Source organism: Eriocheir sinensis, chromosome 32 (genome assembly GCF_024679095.1).
Source record: "Eriocheir sinensis breed Jianghai 21 chromosome 32, ASM2467909v1, whole genome shotgun sequence".
Classification (NCBI taxonomy): domain Eukaryota; kingdom Metazoa; phylum Arthropoda; class Malacostraca; order Decapoda; family Varunidae; genus Eriocheir; species Eriocheir sinensis.
The window spans coordinates 12,761,800-12,785,832 of NC_066540.1; the positions used below are offsets into that span (position 1 = coordinate 12,761,800).

Consider the following 24,033-nt stretch of genomic DNA (forward strand, 5'->3'; position numbering starts at 1 on the left):
GGGAGGAGAGGAGAGAAGAGAAGAGAAGAGAAGACGAGACGAGAGACGAGACGAGAGGAGAGGAGAGGCGAGGCGAGGCGAGACGGGAGGGGAGGGGAGGGGAGGGGGAGGAGAGAGAGAGAGAGAGAGAGAGAGAGAGAGAGAGAGAGAGAGAGAGAGAGAGAGAGAGAGAGAGAGAGAGAGAGAGAGAGAAACAAACTAAAAGGAGGCCAGGTAGGGAGCAAGCAGTGGTGGCATCTGGTTAAGGAACATCAAGGTGAGGTGCAAGAAGGCACAGTTCCGACCTTGAGAAGAGAGGATGGCACCATGGCACTGAACAATAAGGAAAAAGTAGAGTTGTTTGCCAAGACTTTTGCTGCCAAAATGACCGTCCCTCACCCAGAAAAAGAGCCACCGACTCTCCCTTCAGTTACAAAAGAAAAGCTGACAAGCCTCTCAACAACGGAGGTGGAGGTGTATCTGGCACTGAAGGCCTTAGACGCAGATAAGGCTGTTGGCCCGGACAATATCAGCCCCCGCCTCCTGCGTCAGTGTGCCAAGGAACTCGCTCTTCCCCTCTCCAAGATATTGAACCACTGCCTACATACCTCCACCTGGCCGCAGAAGTGGAAGACTAGCCATGTTGTTCCTGTGCACAAGAAGAACGACCGAACGGACGTGAGGAACTACAGGCCGGTGTCCCTCCTATCAGCAGTGGCAAAAGTGTTGGAGGGAATAGTGGCTGAGCGAATCACTAGACACCTGGATAGGCACTATCTGTTGAGTGCCAGGCAGTTCGGCTTCAGGAAAAACCGGTCAGCAGCCGATCTCCACCTACTACTATCCAACGAATGGAGTTCACAGCTGGACCAAGGAAGAGCCACTGCTGCTCTGGCACTAAACATTGAGGGCGCATTTGACCGAGTGTGGCACACCGCCCTATTAGAAAAAATGAGAGCAGCCGGATTGGAGGGAAAACTTCTGTGCCTGATGAAAAATTACTTAGAGGAACGCCACCTTCAAGTGGTCCTGAATGGGCACAAGTCCTCCCACAACGGATCCACGCCGGCGTGCCACAAGGCAGCGTCATCGGACCACTACTATGGAACATGTACATAAATGACCTCCTCCATCTTGTTCCTAGTGCCAAAGCGTTCGCTGATGACATCACTTTAACTCACAAAATAGAGCCAGGAGGAGAGGCCCAGGCAGAACGCCAACTAAGAGCCACACTCCGGCGAATTGCAGATTGGGGGAGTAAGTGGCAAGTGAAGTTTGCCCCAGCAAAAACTCAGCTGCTGGTAGTGGCCAGGACACCTGTGGATCTCCAGCTTGAATTCGAGGGACTCAAGCTGACGCCACGTGAGGAAGTGGAGGTGCTGGGCCTCACATATGACTCCAGGCTGACCTTCCGCACGCACATCCAGCAGCTGGCAAGGGCAGCCTCACGGAAGCTGACGTCCCTAAGCAGAATCTCCTGGCTGATGGACAGTCGAGGGCGCGAGGTCTTATACAAGGCACAAATCCGATCCTCCCTTGAGTATTCGTGCCTAACGTGGGGGGGAGCTGCCAGTACCCATCTCGCGCTCCTCGACAAGATCCAGGAGAGGGCGTGGAGGATCATCACGGATCGACAACCGGAGCACCTACCGACCCTGCAGACCCTCCAACACCGGCGAGACGTGGCCACGACTCTGTACAAAATACAGCAGGAGGGAGTGGAGCACCTGAGGACGCTGCGCCAGCCGGAGCGGGAGATGACAGCCAACACCCGGTCAGCGGAGGCGGATCCCACGGCGTCCGGTCAGCTGCCTCAGCAGTTCACACACCGGCAACAATATAAACTGTTTGTGAACCAGTGGCTGAACAATTTGTGAACAGGTTAGGCTTTCAGATAAGGGATACCAACTATGTTCCCTTTAGCCCAGAAACTACTGCCGCCATATAATGTAATGTTATAGGTACTAGGCCCTGATGTATCCAAGTGTCTGTGTAAATAAAATAAAAAAGAGAGAGAGAGAGAGAGAGAGAGAGAGAGAGAGAGAGAGAGAGAGAGAGAGAGAGAGAGAGAGAGAGAGAGAGAGAGAGAGAGAGAGAGAGAGATGGAGAGGAGGAGGGAGGGAGAGAGAGGGAGAGGAGGAGGGAGGGAGGGAGAGAGAGGGAGGGGAGGGGAGAGAGGGAGGGAGGGAGGGGAGGGGAGGGGAGAGAGAGGGAGGGAGGGAGGGGAGGGGAGGGGAGAGAGAGAGAGAGAGAGAGAGAGAGAGAGAGAGAGAGAGAGAGAGAGAGAGAGAGAGAGAGAGAGAGAGAGAGAGAGTGTGTGTGGGGTGCTTCCACGCGACACATCACGGCCACGAGAAAATGCGCAATATTTTGGGCTGTCATAACTTTTTTATTATTATTAGGAGAGAAGTTTTATTACACCACCATATATACTAGATGAATATACAATTATTGGAAAGAAGAAAGACACCATTTCCACCTCTTTTAAATGTCTAAATTTTCCCCGTGCATAGCATCCAGAGAATTATCTCGCCACCCGTACTCTAAGGTCTAGAGTAGAAATGCAACGTTTTGGAGCCTTCTGATTAATGTAAAGTCACTTAGGTTTAAGGACAGACCACCTAGTCCGGACCATGGGGTCTGTGTGGTCTGATTTTCTATGTAATTCTATGTAATTCTCTCAAACACTCTCTCTCTCTCTCTCTCTCTCTCTCTCTCTCCCTTATGTGTGTGTGCGTGTGTGTGTGTGTGTGTGTGTGTGTGTCACTTGACAGAGATATCGGTCGGTTTACTAAAACCACATCACTTTTGTGCATTCTTTGTTCCTTCAACATCAGGGAAAAATAATAGCATTATCTAAAAGTCACATCAGTAGCGATTCAGCAGACGTGCCAAGTTATAGGAGACAACTCAGCAGCAGGCGGATCAAATAATTTCTAATGGTCAACCAGAAAGTCTACATCAGTCATGGCAGGGGCGTCGCGACGACCCACGATACGGCAGGGGCCGGATCATCATGGCTGAGTCCCGGAGGGAATAGTGGAAGCCCCTCCAGTGTTCCCAGTTGATGCCGTCACCCTTGGTGATGGTCTTGCCCTTGTACTGATAGCCGTTGAGGCTGGAGTAGTAATGACACGACGAGTACCACCAGCCCCCGCGGTGACTGAAAGTTGGGGTTAAACGGTTAATAATGCCCGAGTATTCAGCTCCTGGCTCTGGGTCAAGAGGGTATATCGGAAAATCACTTGATAAAAAAGTTTATTACATTAGTATGCAGTCAAGCCCATATCATACTCGTTTCTCAACAGATGCAGTACTTACTACGCTGCAAAGACATGTTCACGATTTGAATTCTAGCACAGGATGCGATGTCTATGACTTTTGATTTTGATCATTCATCCCAGGTAGCATACACACCCACAGAGCTGAAGGCCCAGCCCTCCCACGCCATTTACTCTCCGTAGCATTCAGAGTACTTTACCAGATTTTTGGTGCAGATAATATTGAACGCTTAACTTGTGTTATTTCAGATTGTGCCAGAAGGAACTTAGGGGTATTCAATGTCTCAAAGCTCAGCTACCCTATTTCACTATTCGACTTAACCATCTATACTTCCACTCCCGTGGACTTTAAACTTGAGCTTAACCCTATGCTATTAAACTTACTAATGCAAAAGCTAATCTGTCACATTGGCCCTGTTTCCCGGGGTAATGGGATATCATCTGCCAAAGGCTCAAGGACCAAGGCGACAGAGATAAGCACCGAGGCCACGCGCAGCTATAGAGTATGCACTCAACTTTACCTTTACCTAATCTGTGTCATCACTCTCAAATCCATTCCACAGATGAATTTTGGAACAATAGTTCTTAGCCTATATTTCCCTCTTCCTATGACTTAAAACCATTTTATGACTGAAATATCAAGACTTTTCTAATCAAAACTGACAACCCTGGCTTCACCAATAAACTTTTTATTTTATAAGCATAACCAGTCGGCTGCATTGCATCACAGCCAGTCTCAGCGACCTTTCTTACAACAACACAACCAATTGAATACCCGTTGTTTACCATCCGTAGCGTAGATGACCACATGTCTGGAGTGGATGAGCTGCTACATGTTTGTGCTATGGTCGCACGATCACAGAGCTTGGCGTTTGACTGTACACCGAAACATTGTCTACGAATTGGACCCTAGGATTCGACCCTTATTAGAAGATATTATGCACACTCACACAGCGAAATGCATAACCCTGAAGGGGTCACTGGTGAGGGAAGGCTACGTTCTTCATGAAGGGAATCTTTGGCTGTAACTGCCGACTCCCTCCCTCAACACATGGCGGATGGAAAACTCTGAGGTTGCGAGCTGGGGAGGTTTAGTCGACACCACTCCCGTTGTGTTCCCATCATCGTATTCTAGGAGAGAAGTCTTGCAACACTGCTCTCCATGCATGCACAGCCCAGATAGCATCACAGCCAGTGTAAAACTGCCTTAAAGTTGGAACTGCACTTAATATTAAACTCATTTTTCTTAAGGTATTGTTTTCGTATATAAAAGCTGCGTATCCTTGCAAGGCTTCCCTCCTACTCGGCAAAGTACAAGTCATTGCATTGGCTCTAGACGTGATACGATAGAGTAAATAACTTTTTCGATTACGTAGCAAGACACACTAAATAAAGATGTATGAGCGTGGACGAAATATGTAAGTATACTCACTGTTCGGCACAATTTTCATGTGGTAAGTTATCGTTATCGTTGTCGTAGGTTGAGAAAGGCGAGGCGAGGCGATTGCCCTTTCCCAGGCTGTCCCCCGCGTCTCCCTTGTACCTGTAACGATGTACACTTAATGATGAATACGGAGGTATTTTGAAATCAAGGTGTCATCTAGCGGTTGAATATGATGCTATTTATGATGTATATACATAAATGTTCATAAACTTTCTGGGCACTGCAGCCACGCGTAGCTCACTTTTACCTTTTATCAAGACATGGATTAGCGTAGAAAGTCCAAGTAAACGGTGAAAAATCAGATTGTGTTTTGCGTTTCCATAGGCGTACCATATGGGTCAGTTTTGAGCCATTACTGTTTATATCAATATTCATATAAGATTATGCGAATACAATTCAATGTACGCAGACCATTTTGTGAGTTAATACAACTGCAAGCAAACATAACATAAACATAATACGTAGAAAAGTTATCAGATTACAGCCGCCATAAATAGATACTACGGAACATATCATGGCAAGCTGTATATGTGTCAGTTTTAATATCATGTCAAGCACCTCACCATCCAAATTTGACACGATACTTTTCCGGGCCGTAGACGCGGAAGCAACCGTACTTGGCATATCGATGATTTCCTTCCCAGTCTGCAAGGTCGATCCGCAGCTCTTGTTTGGCTGCGGAGGTCAGTAAGTGCAGAGCGTCAAGGCCCAGCCAAAACTCCCCTCCGATGTTCCCGAATCCCATTTTGTATTCCCCCCAGGAGCGGCTAAAGTTTTCGCGGCTGCAGGAAGAATTTGTGCGTCGCTGGAAGACCGTCCATCCACCGCCGTCCGTGGTCTGATCACAATACACCATGAGGTAGCGATCTGGCTGTTCAGGATTGGGGTAGATCATGCGCACGCCGTTGTGTTTATCCCCGGCATCCAGTAAATCTTTGCAGTGACGCGACCGATTCTTCGTTTTCTTGAAAGAATAAAAAGAAACCTCGTGAGAACAGTCTGCTCACGACAATCATGGAAACAAAAATTCAGCAACAAACCTGCAATTGGAGTAAAGTTATAGTAAGAATACGAAGAGCTCAGTTGTTCAATGTATAATAAAGGGAGGGGGGGGGAGGGATCCACTTGAATCTTATTAGTTGAACGTTATCTCAGTGTCTCGAAGGACACGAAAAAATGATCTTGTCCGAAAAAGGAGATATAAATTTTCAAATGCCCGGAACTGAACCCGGGTCCGGTGAGACGGAAACCCAGGTAGCTCCAAGCCCAGTCAGCTAAAGAGGTAGTCTACAGCTGAGTGGGTGTGGGAGGAAAATGGGACGGAAATGATGACAGTATTTTTCGACATTAATATAGCTTGTGAAAAGGTGTTTCATCAAAAGCATTTCCACGGAATAGATGGTACATTTTTTAAAGTGGATCAAGACATGATGCCTCTGTGGAACAGTGGATAGTGTGCCTGGCTACTACTCCGCGGGTCCGGGGTTCGAATCCCGGCCTGACAGTTTTCATTAACCTCATCCAGTTATTGATCCTCCCTTTCGGGTTGGTAGATATATGGGTACCTGGGGACACCTGGAGAAGGTAAACTGTGGTAATCCCAGACTTCACACAAGCCCGTGTCCCGGGATAGTGGGTCTTTACCCACCACAGGTTCAACGGCCCAACGGTACGGAGATGAGCACTGCAGCCACGCGCAGCTATTGCGTATTCACACAACTTTTCCCTTTTATCAAGGCATGCCTCAGTGACGGGACGCAGAATGTTCATGTAAACGGTGAAAAATCAGATTGAGTTTCCGTTTACAGCGGCGTCCAACATGTATAGTGTCTGACCTGCCTGGGGGAAAGCCTCGCAAACTCACTCTGCGAGGAGGTTACGTACCTCTTTGGCCGACTGGTTAAGGAGTGGCTTTCGATCCCCGGCGCCGGTAAAACCCTCCGGATCTGGATAAATTTCTCATGTGTTTCGTGATACGCAGAGGTCGTGTGAAGGTACAGTGAAGAGGAATTCGGGCAATGTACATGGATCAGTTTTGAACCATTGCTATCTATTATTTACATCGGCTATCTTGACTGCAGTATGACCAGTAACATTGGCAAATTTACTAATGACACAAAAATAGGCAGACAATTAGATCAAACACCAATGTAGACGTGCTCGCATTACAAGGGGGAGCTTAAGAGGTCGGCATGTTTAGTAAAACAAATAGATGATGCAGTTCAACATGAACTAATCAAGCGTCCAAAGAGTATGAAAAACTAGCTAATCAATGGGGAGCATAATCCTGGGGAGCGTTGCTTCACTCACTCGCTTTCTCCATTCCCGAAGGTCACACTGAGCAAGCTTCCACGCAGCTACCTTGTCCGTGTCTAGTCTCTCCTGGCAGGATCGATCGACTTGCCCCAGTTATGAGTTACGTGGGCGTCGCCTTGGTCTTCACTTGAGGTTGTCTCATAGAAACAGCCCTATGGGTAGGATCGACGTTCGGGTGGCGTGCCACGTGCCCATAAAGCCAGAGTTGGCGTTCATGGACAAAGCTGGTAATAGACCTCGACTCAATTCCGCGGAGTAGTCGCTGGCTCGACACGAAGTCATTCAAGCGATACCTCATGATTCTGGGAAGGGACTCGGTACAAAGGCATTGACACGCCTCTCCAAGTCACTATTCAGTGTCCATGGGCAGTATGGGTTGTGAGTAGTCGAAACTCACGTCGGCGTTTCACAAGGACGCGAAATGCTAGGATCCGGTCATTTGTTGACTTGCCGGGCGTGAACCTGGATTGCTCAGGTCTCTGAAACTTTAGCAGATGAGATCGAATTTTCATCAGCAGCAGATGAGAGAGCACTTTGCCAGGCACATTGAGCAATGCAAAACCACGAGTCAGAGGGGGCTCTGTCGTGTACTGCTCACAGTTCTCGGCCAAACGAGTCCGGTACACATCCGCATCTGATACTATTTGCCAATCAGCCTTTCGGATGGTACTAGTCTGAGATGTGGATTTAGAGCGGACCTTCTTCAGAGCTCGGAAGGCTAGTCTAAAGTGGTTTGCATTTAGACAACCCTAGACTTCCTCATCGAGACCTCTGACATACCTCTCCTTATCCCTTCTCAGAGGGATTCTAGTCCTCCGTGACAGATTCCTGTATCGCTCCGAGTCTCCAACCAGCCTGGCAGCACGACTCTCCTCTATATTCTCCAGCGTCTTCCGCGAGGATCCTCCACTCCTATATAGTAGATCTTCGACGCTTTCCAGACCCAGCCCCATTAGTTTTTCCTTCCATTAGTTCCCATTAGCCTCCGGAGTTCAGGTGATAGATGAAGTAGTCGGCGATCCTCCGAGAGGCTCAGGATGTTCAAGGCACTCACACGGAGAGATCGCCGGAGGTTGGCCCCGGACCTGGCTCGACGAGCTTGTGACTCGTTTGCATCACTCTGGCGGTTCCCCGGAAAACGGGGTAAGTGAGATTGATGGGGCAGGGCTGCTCTGTTCTCCGTCCCAGACCTATCAAAGTGATGTATGCCGTAAAAATACTTATAGAATTTACTCTCCCACGCCCTCACCCACCACGGAGGCCTACAGTCTCCGTAGTGAGTGAGGGCTGATCGTTTGGCCTATAAGCCCAATAGTCCCAAGGATAGCAGGAAATACATATATGCAACCACCACCCAACACAATGGTGGATGCCTGGCTCGGGGTCACGCAGACTAGCTGATTGACCTCTCTGAGCCAGGAGAGACATCCCGCCATGGCCGGAATAAGGGACCAAAGAGGTGTGTTGCTAGCCGCAACACACGACTCCGGCATCGCTCAACCTCCAGAATCCCGTCCCTCAGCCTTACAGGGACGCCACACACGGCAAACAAGTGGGAGGACTAAAGTTAAGGGCGCACTAACTCGTCCTCAGGGTTTGGCACGTCCAATGGAGAGAAGGATCAAACAGAAAGAGGGAAAATGGGATAAAGATCGAGTTGATTGAGTGCGCTGCGTTACTCATCCACTGCACCTACCACGAAATAATTACCCCAAAAAAGCTATCGGTCATTCCAACTGCAAAGGGTATTTGAATGTAGATATAGGTTCTTACCTCCGAGTTTTATGTTTAACTTTTAGAAACATCAATAACTGGAGCAAAGAAGTTATTTTGAAATTGTATCAGACAGTGTTTAGACACCATCTTGGGTATATTGTTCAGTTACTCGAATCAGTACAGAAAAGAACGACCAAAATTATCTAGGTACCTCGAAACTTACAGTCTACGTCTTTCCTAAGAATGTAAGTTGAGCTTCTTCAGCTTAACTTGCATTCTTCAGAAAGACGTAGAAGTGTAGACAGCCGTGTATCAAAATAATGGTCCCGTAGGAATTTCATGTCCAACTTGAGATAGTGTGTGGTATCGCTTCCTTACGGTCTGAGGTAATGGAAAATGATGGGTGACAAATTTTTCCGACACCCGTATCCATGGTAACCGTCAAATCCAATATGGCCGCCGTCACTCATGACATATACGAAAAACGTCACATCTTTGGAAATGATCGTCCGATTCGAATGACGTTTGTGTTTATTATAGGATGTTACAACATTTCTGATTGATTGGAATATATTTCATTGCGATCGGGTGTTGGGATCATGTCGAAAATTGGATTTGATATAGGAAATAACTTGCAAAGTGAAAACTTAACTCATATTATTGTATGAATGTATCAGTATGCTCTTTTTTTGTCTTTCAGGTTGACATCCCAAAGGATCTGCATGGTGCATGAAGTAGAGTTATGGTGACCTGACTCAGTATTTGTATGGTGCAAGAAGTAGATGGAAGGTGACCCGGTTCCAATCACCATCATCATAAACAAAGCATGTCTACATATATTGAAACACCACTTGTCTGCATTGTGTGTAAGAGTGATTCTAAAAGACTTGTTACCGACCCTGACGTGAACAAAGTACAGGATATATTGCACAATGCGAAACGTCTGGCAGACCTTGGTGAGGTTGCCTTCAGACCCCAAGCTGGCTTTCTCTCCTTCCTTTCGATATCTGAGCTAGAAAAGGTCCGCTATCATTCAGACTGTCGCAAGCGAGTTGTTAATAAAACACTTCTAGAAATTTGTCACCCATCATTTTCCATTACCTCAGACCGTAAGGAAGCGATACCACACACTATCTCAAGTTGGGCATGAAATTCCTACGGAATTACATCACCGTCTGCACTATAGACTTCGAGATTACTTAACTGAAACTTTTTCTAATGTGTAAAGGGTGTTGATAAGTGCAATTTGGAAAAATGGTACTTATACTGAAAACAGATATTTGGACACACAGAGGCATTTGTAAACTTAGTTAATTCGGGTCTAGGATCGGTAAAATCTAGTTCACGAACAGAGATGTGGATGTGTAGAACAAATGACGTAAATATATAGTACATGAAAACATGATTGATCCATGGCTGGTCTGTGGCGTTGGTGTATGATTCATTGTCAGGAGCTGTCATGTGCAGGCTGGCTGGACCCATGGAGTTTTATTATGTCCTTTTGTATCCTTGTTCATCACACACACACACACACACACACACACACACACACACACACACACACACACACACACACACAGTGAAGAAGCCAGTATACTTCTAACCAAACAATGTTTTTTTCTTTTACTTGCTTCAGCGCAGTAGCAATTAGAGATAAAATAATGTGTAGCCGTTCCAGCATCACTTAGGATAAATCAGACATTGCGTTGTAAGTGTTGGCACGTGCTGGCAGCTAGAGGGTGGCGACGCGATTCTTGCTGTAATGAGGGTCACCAACCGGCACTTTGCGGAGGAAAGCCACTTACGTTGATGCAGTACAGCCCTAGAAGATCAGGCGGATTGTTTGGTTGACCTTCGAATGTGCCCAAGGGGATAGCCTCCTTGGATGGTGGGAGAAATAAAGAGGCAGACGCAGTAACCTGGGCCACCACCACGGCGAGGAGAACGAGATGAACCCAGAGAGGGTCATGGAGACACGCCATAAGTTTCTGCATTATATACTAGCACAAAGTTCCTCTTTGTCGGGTGTGGTGTGTTTTTTCAAGACTGTGTTGCTTGAAATAAGTCTGCCAGAGACACTGGAAGGCTGCCGTCGTGGAGTGCAATCGAGGACAGAATGCGAGTTTCTAAATTATAGTTCTACGCGTGTTGCCTGTGTGGGTTGGTGTGTTTTGAAACAGACTGAAGGGCATCACGTCTCCTTCTCGACACCAGATCACGTTGCAAAGAAACAGAGCCGTGCGTGAGTTGTAAATATTGACATTTAAACATATTTTTTAAACATTTTTTTTATCACGACTGTATGTAAATATATGGTTTAGTGTTAGCTTACACGCGTGTCTTAAGACCAAATCTGCCTCTTAGATGTGGGTTATTATTATTGTTAAAAATGTTACTATTATTGTGATAATGATATAATTATCACCAGCCAAGAGGCTAAAAACAAACATACGTTGGCAGGGGATTAACTGAGTGGAAACCATATCAAAGGGTGTTTTGAAGTGATCAATAGTCAGGTGCAAAACATTTGCTTCTTATATTTAATCGCTCGCACAAATGAAACAATGTTAGCTTTGTGTGTTCGTTGTAGTGCAGCTTCAACTACCTCAGCAGATGACGGGTAAAGCAAAGAAAATGTAATCTACACAAGGGTGCACAAAGCTACGGGAAGACTACAAGAGGCTAGACAGCCTATTTGTGGTCGCTCCTAAGACTCTGTTATTTCTTTGTTGTTTCCATTTCCCTCCATTATACCAAACACCTCTATTTGAATATTTTAAAAGTATTTGCATCAACTACACATATTTGTAACTACTTGACTGAATATTAGCAACGGTTCAGTATCAGCTTCAGGCTCTCAGTGACGGCGCGGCAGGCATTTCACTGCATCAGTAGTGACTCAGCTCGTGTGCCCGGTCCTCGTAAGAGCTCAGAAGGCGGGCCGCGTCATCATGGAGACTCGCCGGTGGGAGTAATGGTAGCCGCGCCAATTCTCCCAGTTGATTCCGTCGCCGTCAGAGACATGCTCACCCTGGTGCGGCAGACCGTTCAGATTGCAGGAGTGACACCCGTAGAACCACCAGCCTCCTTTATGCCTGGAGGACGAGACCACACGGCACATTAGGTGTATTCAGCTCCTGGCTATAAGCCGAAAAACAAATTCCTAAAATCATTCACAAGAAATTAAATGATAAATTTTCCATCTAAATTTACAATACTACCTAGGTCACGTGGAATAAGCCGTCTCACACCAATTGCGATGATAACTACCCTTCGGATACACACTCACTCTGTGACTCTCCTAAACAAAAACTGAGGCCTAACCCTAATGACGGCACTGGTGAGAGCTGGCCACGTCCCTCGACTCAGGGACTCATTGACACTGGCCCCTGACTCCCCAAACTCTGCCCACGGGAAGGCATGTCGATAAACCTCGAAGATATTGTGTTCGCCGCAGGTTTGTGGTTGAAGCCGTTGTCGTCGTATACATAAAATTCGGTCTCAACTGCCTCACTGAAATTGACATAAGCAATCCAAAGCAACAACGGTATTTAGCATCAGTGTAGCTAGAGAATCGCAGCCAATGTAAAACGGCTTTAAAGCTCGATTTAGGTTTGGTCTCCAGAGGTGGGCGCGGTACTGAAAAATCAGTAGTGCGGTTGCAGTAGTGCGGTACTTTTTCCGGAGTAGTGCGGTTGCGGTAGTGCGGTCCCATTTTTCTTCTTTCCCAGTACGGTACGCGGTGTGCGGTACTGCGGTAACTATAGTCAAAATAAAAAAAAATACTTCACTTTGGTAAACCACTTTTTGCAGGTTTTTCCATTATCTTACAATTGCTTTGGATTTTTTAAGCTCATAAAAAAAATGAAAAATCGGCCGGCGCCACGGACGGGCCCGGGGTTGAAATGGCCGGCACCTCGCGGGTTAATTAAAGAAGACTGGCAGTGTAGTAGTTTAGTCTGTCTATTTAGTATTTAATTTTGAGCAATAACTGAAAAGTCAGAATGATTGAACCACTGATTCTGATGACTGATACCGATTGACTGATTGATACAGATTCATTAAAAAAAAAAACATTTATGTGAGCATGCCGCACTGCAAATGTCGTCTTCGATAGTTTTCAAAGTACCGCAAAAAAGTACCGCAGGATTTTTTGTGCGGTATTTTCAGAAAGTTTGCGGTAGTGCGGTACTTTTTTGTGATGCGGTACTACCACACTACCGCAGTATACCGCACTTGCCCACCTCTGCTGGTCTCCAACTAACTTTTTCTTTCTTTTAAGTTGTCGCCTATGACACCGGTAGGCTTGCTTGAAGGGGCCTGATGGTATGGCTCAGCGCGTTGTGGCGCAGGCAAGTATTTATAGTGGCGCCATCTTGCATTGGCTCATGCTGCCCCCCGGAGCTCATCTTTGATCCTAGAATCTAGAGTCCGAGTTGACAGGTGGTTTTCTGAACAGCATGTGGATAGTTTTAGGCCACTTGGCGGTGACTGAAAAATCCCAGCTTGTGGCACCGGGCGGGACGCGAACCCGCGTAGTCCTGGACGCGGCGCCGTCACGTTATCCACTCAGCCACCAACTCCCCTTATATACATACATACATATATACATTTTTATTTATTTATTTATTTTTTTACGTTGATTGCCTATTGCGCCGGTAGGCATCTTCCCGGTGGGGCCTGATGGTCGGCCCAAGGCTTCTTCCAGGTGGGGCCTGATGGTCGGCCCAGCCCGTTCTGGCGCAGGCGAGTGTTTATAGTGGCGCCATCTTGCATTGGCTCATGCTGCCCCCCGGAACTCGTTCTTGATTCGCTTGGACGGCTTCCTCTAGAGTCCGGGTTGATGGGTGGTCTTCAGGACAGCATGTGGGTAGTTTTAAGCCACTCGGCGGTGACTGAAAAATCCGAGTGGTAGCGTGAGGATACGAACCCGCGTCGTCCACCACGCGGTGAATGTGGGTCCAGTACGCATATGTGTGTATGTATATATATATATATATATATATATATATATATATATATATATATATATATATATATATATATATATATATATATATATGAATATATATATATATATATATATATATATATATATATATATATATATATATATATATATATATATATATATATATATATATATATATATATATATATATATATATATATATATATATATATATATATATATATATATATATATATATATATATATATATATATATATATATATATATATATATATATATATATATATATATATATATATATATATATATATATATATATATATATATATATATATATATATATATATATATATATATATATATATATATATATATATATATATATATATATATATATATATATATATATATATATATATATATATATATATATATATATATATATATATATATATATATATATATATATATATATATATATATATATATATATATATATATATATATATATATATATATATATATATATATATATATATATATATATATATATATATATATATATATATATATATATATATATATATATATATATATATATATATATATATATATATATATATATATATACATATATATTATTCAAATTGGCATAATTGAGAAGTTTCTATCGTGATTAACAAAACACAACAAACCATTGGAACTCATAGACCTGATGATGCAATAATAATTATTGGTCTATGAGTCTAAAGGAGACAGGTCGGTACACAAAATCACATGAACGGCTAGAGGCACCCGCTGAGGCGTCTTCCAGCTGGTTTAGGCGGCATTTACCTCCTTGCACAGTTCATGCTGCCGTCGGCGTCGTTATCCTGATCGATGGTCGTGAATTTGCTGCCTGAATGCATATCAGTGAAGCTGTCCCCCGCGTTGCCGCTGTACCTGTCGGCCGAGACACAACGGGTGACATGGATGGTTTTAGTTTAGTGTATCATTAGATGTTGAAGGTAAATGTAATCCACTAGATATACACATGTTCACCATTTGTCTGGGCTTTAAAGATAGACTTATATATAGATTATCGAAGACTAGGGGATTCGCAAATTCCAACCATGAATCTCTCTCTCTCTCTCTCTCTCTCTCTCGAAATGCAACGTTTTGGAGCCACCTGATTAATGTAAAATCACTTAGGTTTAAGGACAGACCACCTAGTCTGGACCATGGGGTCTATGTGGTCTGATTTTCTATGTAAATCTATGTAAATCTCTCTCTCTCTCTCTCTCTCTCTCTCTCTCTCTCTCTCTCTCTCTCTCTCTAACGAATCAGTGAGTAGAAAGAAAGTAGGGCAACAGGACGGATCAAGGATAACTGTATCTCGAGTACCACAGAACTCGGCAGTTTCTCTGGGCCTCACCCTGAAACGGCGAGAATATACATCGTCTCTGGGGCGTCGACGTGAAAGAGGTTGTACTTAGCATACCGATGATTTCCCTCCCAGTCTTCAAGGTCGATCCGTAGCTCCTGTAGGGATGTCTCAGTCAATCCGTGCATAGCGTCAAGGCCCAACCAAAACTCTCCCTCGATGTCACCGAATCCCAGCCTATATTCCTTCCAAGTGCGGTTAAAGTTTTCCCGGAAGGTAAGGTTTGTGCGTCTCTGGATCACCGTCCATCCGCCACCGTCCGTGGTCTGGTCACAGTATGTCTTGACGCGGCTATATGGCTGTTCAGGGTAAGGGTGAATCACGCGCACGCCGCTCTGTCCATCCCCGTCCTCCAGATGGTCCTTGCAGTGACGCGGCCGACGATGTATTCTTTCGAGGGTTTTAGTCACGTCCTTCAGCAAATCTGTCATCTCCTGTAAGGGGTGTCTGTTTACTGTATAGTCGTGGTGAAAAGTTCAAAGAAAAAATATTTTGGAATATATCTATATTACACAAAGATACTGGAGAACATAATTAAACACAAAGCACAAGGCAGCTCCTGGCCTGCACAAGACAGCTCCTGACAATAAACTTGTAAAAAAAAGTCGATTTTCACTTCTTTATTAGAAGCTCATCTTCGAACTGACTAAAACTTATTCGTGCTCTGTGCAATTTTTTGGATTTATCCAATAATAAAGACAAAAAGTATGCTAAAGAAGAGTGATGGAATATTCGTTATACTACTGTTTCTTAGATTCACTATAAACGCAGTCCAATATATTTTCTTACGACACAAGAGACAAACCAAAGGTATAACATACGACGCTGCTCCAACAACAACAACAAACAAAAAAAAAGATGCCAAAATAGAGTGTAAGTTTTGGTTTGAAAGGTATTTTGAGACTCCCATTTTGAATGTAAGGAAATATTCAGACGACTGAAGGTTGCTCAAAGGTTTACCATTAAAGGAGAGAGATAACAAAGATACGGGTAAACTTTTGCATTAGGAAGTTGGGCAGCGTAAGAATAAGCTTGGGTCAACAGTTTTGCAGGGAGAGGCCGCGGGAGGGGAGGCGTGCAGCTGACACACGGCGGAGCGAATATTTTGAGCAGCGGGCCGCAACCCCGCGGTTCACTTTGAGGACCACAAATGTAATTTTCATGAAAATGCAGAATATTTACATAGACATTGGCTGAAAATTTAAGCATCAACTCCTAGCTTGTGTACTCAGCAAAGTTAAAATAAAATTCATTATCAGTTGGATTGATGAGAATGTACAGATAGGGAACAATATAAATAACTTACTGTTTTTTGGTGATTTTGTGAATAATCACATAATCTATTCCTGTAATGCCATCTTGGGATGCAAACTAATTTAATAAATTTTCATAATAAATTAGCAAGGCTTTCACTTGTTTTCTTTCTATTTCCTTCAACTGAAAAAAAACCAATGTACCAATGGAGTGTTTGGTCAGACTTTTTTTTTTTTTAGCAGAGACCAACTCAAGGGCAACAAAAAGAAAATGTTGAAAAAACCCTGCTAACTGTTGCTCCCATAAAGGTAAAATAATAGTGGCCAAAGAAAGGTCAATTTCGTTTGGAAAGGTGTCTTGATACACTCTTGTTGAAAGAGGTCAAGTCATGGGCATGAGGACATACAGACGAAGGAGGGCTGTTCCAGAGTTTACCACTGAAGGGGATAAAAGAATGGAGATGCTGGTTAACTCTTGCATAAGGGGTTTGGACAGTATAGGGATGAGCTTGAGTAGAAAGTCGTGAGCAGCGGGGCCGCGGAAGGGGGGGAGGCATGCAGTTACCAAGTTCAGAAGAGCAGTCAGCATGATAATATCGATAGAAGATAGAAAGAGAGGCAACATGGCGGCGGAATTTAAGAGGTAGAAACTATCAGTAAGAGGAGGAGTGCCGATGAGACGAAGGGCCTCAGATTCCACTCTGTCCAGGAGAGTTGTGTGAGTGGAGCCCCCCGACATGTGAGATGCATACTCCATACGAAGGCGGACAAGGCCCCTGTATATGGAAAGCATCTGTGCGGGGAAAAAGAACTGGCGGAGACGATACAGAACGCCCAACCTCGAGGAAGCTGATTTAGTAAGAGAGATGTGAAATTTCCAGTTGAGATTATGAGCTCAGGATAGACTGAGGATGTTTAGTGTAGAAGAGGGTGACAGCTGAGTGTTGTCGAAGAATAGGCGATAGGTGTTTGGAAGATTGTGTCTAGTTGATAGGTGGAGAAATTGGGTTTTTGAGGCATTGAAGGACACAAGGTTCCTTTTACCCCAATCGGAAATAATATCAAGGTCTGAGGTTAAGCGTTCTGCGGCCTCCAGTCTGGAGCCGTGCAGTTCCTGTTTTGAGGATGTTCTGTTGGAAGAAGTTGAATAGTGCAGAGTGGAGTCGTCAGCGTATGAGTGGATAGGACAGTTTGTTATGGAAAGAAGATCATTGATGAATAACAAGAAGAGAGTGGTTGATAGGACAGAGCCATGTGGAACATCACTGTTGATAGGTTTAGGGGAAAAACAGTGACCTTCTACTACAGCAGAGATAAAACAGCCGGAAAGGAGACTAGAGATAAAGGAACAGAGAGAAGGATAGAATCCGTAGGAGGGAAGTTTAGAAAGATGGATGGAAAGATGGACATCCCAGGCTATAAGTTTTCATCACTGGCCCACTTTCTTTGCAAATTAAACTCTCGTTCTCCGCTGATGCTATTAATTTTTTTTCTAAATTAATTTATCGTTCAATATTAAGCATTCTGGTTCTGCTTTCCTCTTTGTAGATTTGTTTCCTAGCTTGGCATCCTACAAATCCCCCAAGGGAAGCCCTAGAAAGGGAGAAACAGACAAGAATTGATTTGTCTCTAGTCATAGCATTTCAACTTGATAAGATTATTATAACTTAGAGGAATTGAGGTATTGAGGAATCTTTAGAGCAGCTCTGTTAGGTAAGTGACAGAGTTGTAGCGTGTATGGCGGCGTGTTTTCAATGAACGTCGCTGCCGCTGTTGCCTTTTCTTCTCCAGTATCAGTATCAAGTATCCAGTATCCAGTATCAGGACACTGCATTCACTCCAAGGCGTCCGCTCAGGAGGGCCCAAAAGAGCCTCTTCTTATTTTGCTGAAAGTTTTCCTAACGGTGATAACCAGGACGTAGTTTTCGACTTATGAACTGGGAAAGCAAGACATCAGAGGTGTTGGCTACAGAAGTCGCTAAGGGTGGTCTTTTGAATTCTGTCGCGTCCACGGAACAAACGTCATTTATGAGGCTGTGTCCAGTGCTGTATGCGGCTAAACGGAGGAGTGGGAAAAAGGCCTCAGCAAGCAAACAGTTAGCAGCTCGCAGTTCCCCTCGTCCTGTCGCTGACTCAAAGCCATGAGTTGGCCAGGAGCCCGTCCATCCACCATTGTCCAGCCCACGGTTTGACACACACGACTCATCATCGCCGAATGAGGGCGTTGGCGTCTTCCGTGACCAGACGAGTTAATATTGGTCTGGGCCAAAACACAACTTTTGCATATACTTGTACTTTTCTTTATATCACAGTAAATATGTAAAAAAAAAATACTGCTAAGAGTGTACGTCTTTCCAGTCTTCCCGCGGTATGTTACTTTTTATCACCATGACGTTCTCAAAACTTACTAACTATTACGACTGTTGGTGGTGGTGATGAGCTTTCTACCCCCCTCACACACACACACAAAGCAAGATGAAGCTATCCACCTAATACCCCAAATGGAATATTTTTCCTACTCTCACTTTTCTCTAATGCAGCAACAGAGGTAAATCTTCTATCAAACTCACAATGACATGTCTTTAAGATCTTTGATACATACAAAACCTGTGTGGTAAGAGACTGTGGATGGATGAAGGCGTTTGTCTTACTTTCAGCTCGGTCGAACACTGGCATCCATGCACATGAGCGGCCGTGAAGTTTTTTGAGTTCAGGGATGAAACTGAGCAGAGCTGGTTGCATTCAATGACGGAACTGTGCGCATCTGTGAGGTTCTGGTCGGGTTGATCATTACCAGAGGCGGAGGCAGCAACCATGGCCACCACCACGGAGAGAAACACGAAAAGGACCCCCATAAAGAGTCTTGATGGTGTTCTGAATACTCGCACAGATTTCCACTTGGTGAGTTACGAGGTGTATGTCTTCAAGTGTTGCTCGATAGAAAATGGCAGAGAGGTCCGGCAAGGCGACTGTTTTATCTACTGTCGAGGGTTGAATCCTCGTTTTATAAACGTTATAAATATAATATATTGGCGCGCTTTCGCGAAGTAAAAATCAATACCTTTTGACTTCGGGTTGGTGTGTCACTAAAACAGACCACACGTCATCGCCTGACCATGGTGCAGAGAAACTGAGTAGTGTGTGATAATTATAAACACTGAACATTCTAGGACATTTTTTAACCGGGCTAAGGTAAGCAAGAACTTAAAGTGTTAACTTATACGTTTATATTAAGTCAATCTGTTCCTTAGTTGTGAAGGTCCAGTGGAGTAGTTAAAAGTATTGATAGTTTATGAGTAAAATGATCACCTATTCTTTTAAAAGTAAATTTTGTCTTAACCGTTCCGAGGAAACCAATAGTTTCTAATCTACTTTTGCTAATGTACACTATCAAATATTAAAGAAGCGTTAATGATTGTTGCACTGTTTGTTTTGAGTTTAGGTGAACAACAGAAGTATGGTAATGCTCTCTTATTTAGTGTATTACTGTCTATTAGTCATAACTTCAAAAGTCGACATTTACCAAAATGCTATGAGAGGAGTCTCGTTGAAGATGTCGAGGGCCATTTGAATTCTAAATCATATCCGACCTGCTTACCGAGCCATGAAGAAGCTCCACTCCGAGCCGAGTCGAGTATCGGCAACGTTATATATTCATGTTGAGCGACTCTTTAGCAACGTGGACCAAGCCAAATCACTGCGAGACTTTTTGACGTGAAACGCAGCTGTTCTGTACCACACTACCGAGGATTTTTTTTTTTCAATACCTCCATGTCCTGACCACATGCACTGACAGACTGTACTGTTTCAATCAATATGCCCTCAAACACCTACACCTTAGTCTTAGCCGTATTCAGGTTTAGGTAATCAGGTCGGAGACTATTTTCATTGAAAATTGCTATACCAATATATTCGCTTAAGGTAGTAGCATTTAGCAGGCTCTTTTAATACACACATTCCTAGCACTTGACGAGCCTACCTTTGCGTTAACAGGAGGATGGTGACCTTTAGGCCTACTTACCATTCACTGTATGCGGAGGTTAAAAAGGGACATGTAAGGCATCCAATCAAAATAAATTATTTATTTACTCTCAGGCCTACAATATTCTAATGGTAAGTCTATTCCAAAATGACCAGCCTTACATAACATATCGAAGCCAATTCACATGTTCGTAGGGAAGAGACGATACGAAGACATACTGCCGGCGTCTTTACTTCGCTGCGCTGCCACTCAGACGAGACAGACACCAACTGGCAAGGCGCCAAGTGTTACATTTCCTAATTTGAAGCTGTTCTCACGCTGTATTTTTGTTACATAGTGCTGTGGACTTTTCTGCATTACACGATTGAGATAAATAACTTCCTTCTTTCCTTCCCCTTCTAAGCCAAGAACTTGGTCATTATTATCAAACATGACTGGCTTCTGTCGTCAAACGTTAACACCATAATGTTGGCTTATCATATGTCTCATGATTCAATGCTCTTAAGCTCGCGTTTGGTGGCAGTTAGTTTACAACATTTGTTTTGAATAATCGTTTCCATTACCTGAAGGGGCACGGGACCTGACCTCATTATGTCATGACGCGAGATATCAAACACCTGGCACTAATCAAACGAAAGGTTGCTTGGTATCACCAAGGGCATGAAATACCTTGTATTTCTGGACACACACAACCTTGCATTACTGTTACAAAAACTCAATAATGCCTGTCAAAAGAAATAACAAAGAACTATAATGATTCAATCCACTATGGCCGTCGGGGTGAGGTTTGCAGGACGGGAGGGGGAAGGGAAGGTCTGAAGCCGCCCAGCCGTGGCTCGGAGAAGGAGAACTGCTGGAGGAGGACTGCCTGCTTTTCTTCAGTGGCGGACACCTTGAGAAGTCTGTCCAGGGAAGTGTGCTGGAGGGCGTGTTTATCTCGTACTTATCTTAGGAACTTTATATTTTTTGCTGTTGAAAAATTAGTATAAGCACGGGATGATAAAACTACAAGCTAAAGCAGCATTTTGCATTTTCACAGTAAATGGAATTGCTTATTAATAACCAATGAATGACAACGAGCCTCCAAAGAGAGTGAGATTCAGTATAGTTTTATGTAATAAGAGTTTTTCACCGTAGATTTGATTAATCATCGTCATCATTCCTTAATTACCATGCAGACATTTTCAAATTAGAGAGATTAATGCATGATAATGTTTTTTTAGAGTCGAATTTGACCCTCAGTTATGCATTTCCTTTCTATAAATCCACAGCTTCCAATTCAATGTAATACCACTTTTTCATTATTTTTACTGGTCTTTTTGGGGTTTAGTTAGATTCCCCTCCCCCGCTATGCCACTGCAAATAACGATTATATTTCGCCTTCGTCTGCCTTGCCTCGTAAAGACGCCAGCGGTGGTTCTGTCTCGCCGCGGGAAAGGGGCAGGCGGATCATTGGAGTCCATGTCCGTTTTTTTCTGCTACCAGTGGCCTTCTAGTGAGACCTGATAATTCTTTTTTGGAGCATCAGTTGACTCCTGACGGTTCTATTGATCATTTTTAAGTTAGGCTTCATTTTGAGGCAAGAGTATCACTAAAACTCATTCTTAGACAGTGAACTAAACAGAAGGTCTAGACTCTAGAGGGAGAGCATCTTCGACACACAAACAGTACATTTTACAGTAACACCGGGTCCTTTGCCTTTCCGCCTTGCTGGTGGTGCTGCCTCATGCCCGGTGAGTCAGCTGTGCAAAGATGTCTCGGCAAGTGTTGTTAACGTATGCATAATGCAGATGGTGGGTTGTCTTCGCACGAGATCGCCTGATATATATATATATATATATATATATATATATATATATATATATATATATATATATATATATATATATATATATATATATATAGTTGAAATCTATATAATGTGATAGGAGTGTCTTTACATTGTTTTTTATGTTCCTTTTTTACAGTCTTAATAAAATCAGTCGGAGGAAAACCTTTAATTAGAAACCACAAGACATAAGGGGGGAGAAGGAGCGAAGTGGGCTGGGCGGTTTGGAGTCCAGATGGCGTGAATGATTCCCTGCGGCACGCCGGGCAGACGGCGCCGCGCAGCCAACCGGCCAGTCAGCCTCGGCGAGCCACGCTGCCGTCAGCGAGCCACGCAGCCCTCGCTATGTAACCATTACTGCTCCTGGCTGGCCCCGTCCTCCTACAGACACAAAAAATAGGGTGGTTGAGAGTAAGTCACGATTATCGGAGGAAATTTGACCATAAAGCTGTAATGCAAAACAAAATCCTTCTTATTTCAAAGACTGAGGAAATGGAAAAGTAGGCAACAAAAAGCCTATGGCCAGCTCTGCTCTGGTGATTCAATCTGCTCGACAGTCACCTCGTGCCTGCGAAACAGATGAAAGCTCATCCGTATTTAGTTGCCCCTGACGCAACGAAATAACGGTCTATTCGATTTTCAAAGTTGATGGTTTTCGTATTTACTACTCCAAAGGGAAAATTGTTCCAATGGTGAATGGCTGCTTGAGGAAAAAACCCTGCCAATGTCTGTACTACATCGCCTTACTTGAATAGGAAGACCGTTATTTCGAGTTGATTTGCAGCTCATAGGACTTGAGTGATTACGTTACTGAATTTTTCCAGGTACTTGAAGACCTGAATGGAGTGGATGAGCAAGAGAAGAAGGAAGAGAAGAAATAGATGAAAAAGAATGAATGAAAAATAGATGAAGGATAAAAAATGAAAAGATGATTATAAAGAAAGAGACCAAGGAAAATATCTTAATATAAAGAATAAAGAGGATAAGGAAAAGAAACAGTTCCTCACAATAATATGATATTTGTTACACCCACCCACCCACACACACACACAAACACACACGCAAGCACGCACACGCACAAAGAAAAAACCTTCACTGCAAGGACCAGGCCAGCAGTGCCCCAAAACACAGCACATCTACTGTAGTTAAAGAGACAACTTGAAGATTCAGAAATATGCATCTGAAGCTATTTTGTGGATGCTGCATTGGAATCTGTCAATTTCTTGTTCAGTATTCCCTATATGCAGTGTCCTAAATCATGTTCTTTAAGTGAAGTTTGGGCCCCGCTACTGGGTCCTTATCACCATGTAAACACTCACTGGGCCAGCTACTTTCACAGATAATGGATGGACCGTATTGGGTATACAGGCAGCGCCACATGTGGCCACTCAACTCCAAGCTGAATTTTCCATAGAGTTCAAGTTATAGACTAGAGTGCGTCTGAGGCTGTCTCAGGGGTACACGGCCATGATGCCGCCGTCGCCCCAAGCCGATGATTGCACACACTTCACTCCTATCCGATTTCAAATTTTCTCCATGTCAAATAGTAAAGTCAGGAAGTCGGGTAGGAGTAGAGTGTGTGTAGTCGTTGGCTTGGAGCGGTGGTGGCACCAAGGCCTTGTATCCTGGAGGCAGCCTCAGACGCACTCTAGTACATAATTTGAGTTCTATGGAAAGTACTGCTTTGACAGTTCACTGAGTGGCCACGTGTGGCGCTGCCTGTATAGCCAATACGGTCCATTATCAGACGGTGGAGGGCGGATCTTGGGCTACCGAAAGGTTTCAAAACTGGTGAGAAAATGTTGAAAAAAGCTGCCGCAAAATAAAATTGAGGAGAC

At 44.1% G+C, this 24,033-nt stretch overlaps 3 protein-coding genes across 4 annotated transcripts in view; all 3 read right to left on the reverse strand.

Annotated features, from left to right (window-relative positions):
- Positions 1-2,319: 2,319 nt before the first annotated feature.
- LOC127006158 (microfibril-associated glycoprotein 4-like) lies at positions 2,320-11,114 on the reverse strand. Of its 2 annotated transcripts, none has more exons than XM_050875693.1 (4): positions 10,542-11,114; positions 5,322-5,668; positions 4,693-4,803; positions 2,320-3,142 (listed from the first exon to the last, which is right to left on the reverse strand). In XM_050875693.1, exons 1-4 carry the CDS (start codon positions 10,728-10,730, stop codon positions 2,941-2,943), a joined length of 849 nt encoding a protein of 282 aa, XP_050731650.1. In that variant the 5' UTR covers positions 10,731-11,114; the 3' UTR covers positions 2,320-2,940. The 2 variants fall into 2 exon arrangements, with proteins under 2 accessions (XP_050731650.1, XP_050731649.1); XM_050875692.1 differs by having other exon boundaries at positions 2,334-3,142; positions 5,268-5,668; positions 10,542-10,999.
- A 141-nt stretch (positions 11,115-11,255) lies between these two features.
- Positions 11,256-19,379, reverse strand: LOC127006157 (microfibril-associated glycoprotein 4-like). Its single transcript, XM_050875691.1, has 4 exons — positions 19,037-19,379; positions 15,124-15,566; positions 14,544-14,651; positions 11,256-11,831 (listed from the first exon to the last, which is right to left on the reverse strand). The coding sequence occupies exons 1-4, from the start codon at positions 19,238-19,240 to the stop codon at positions 11,666-11,668; spliced, it is 921 nt and encodes a 306-aa protein (XP_050731648.1). The 5' UTR covers positions 19,241-19,379; the 3' UTR covers positions 11,256-11,665.
- Positions 19,380-20,452: 1,073 nt separating this feature from the next.
- The window catches only part of LOC127006159 (short neuropeptide F-like), a 28,218-nt gene continuing 24,637 nt past the window's right edge, over positions 20,453-24,033 (reverse strand). Inside the window, exon 4 of the mRNA XM_050875695.1 lies at positions 20,453-22,576. Coding sequence (XP_050731652.1) covers positions 22,550-22,576 — 27 coding nt within the window. The 3' untranslated portion in view covers positions 20,453-22,549. The remainder of the gene's footprint in view (positions 22,577-24,033) is intronic.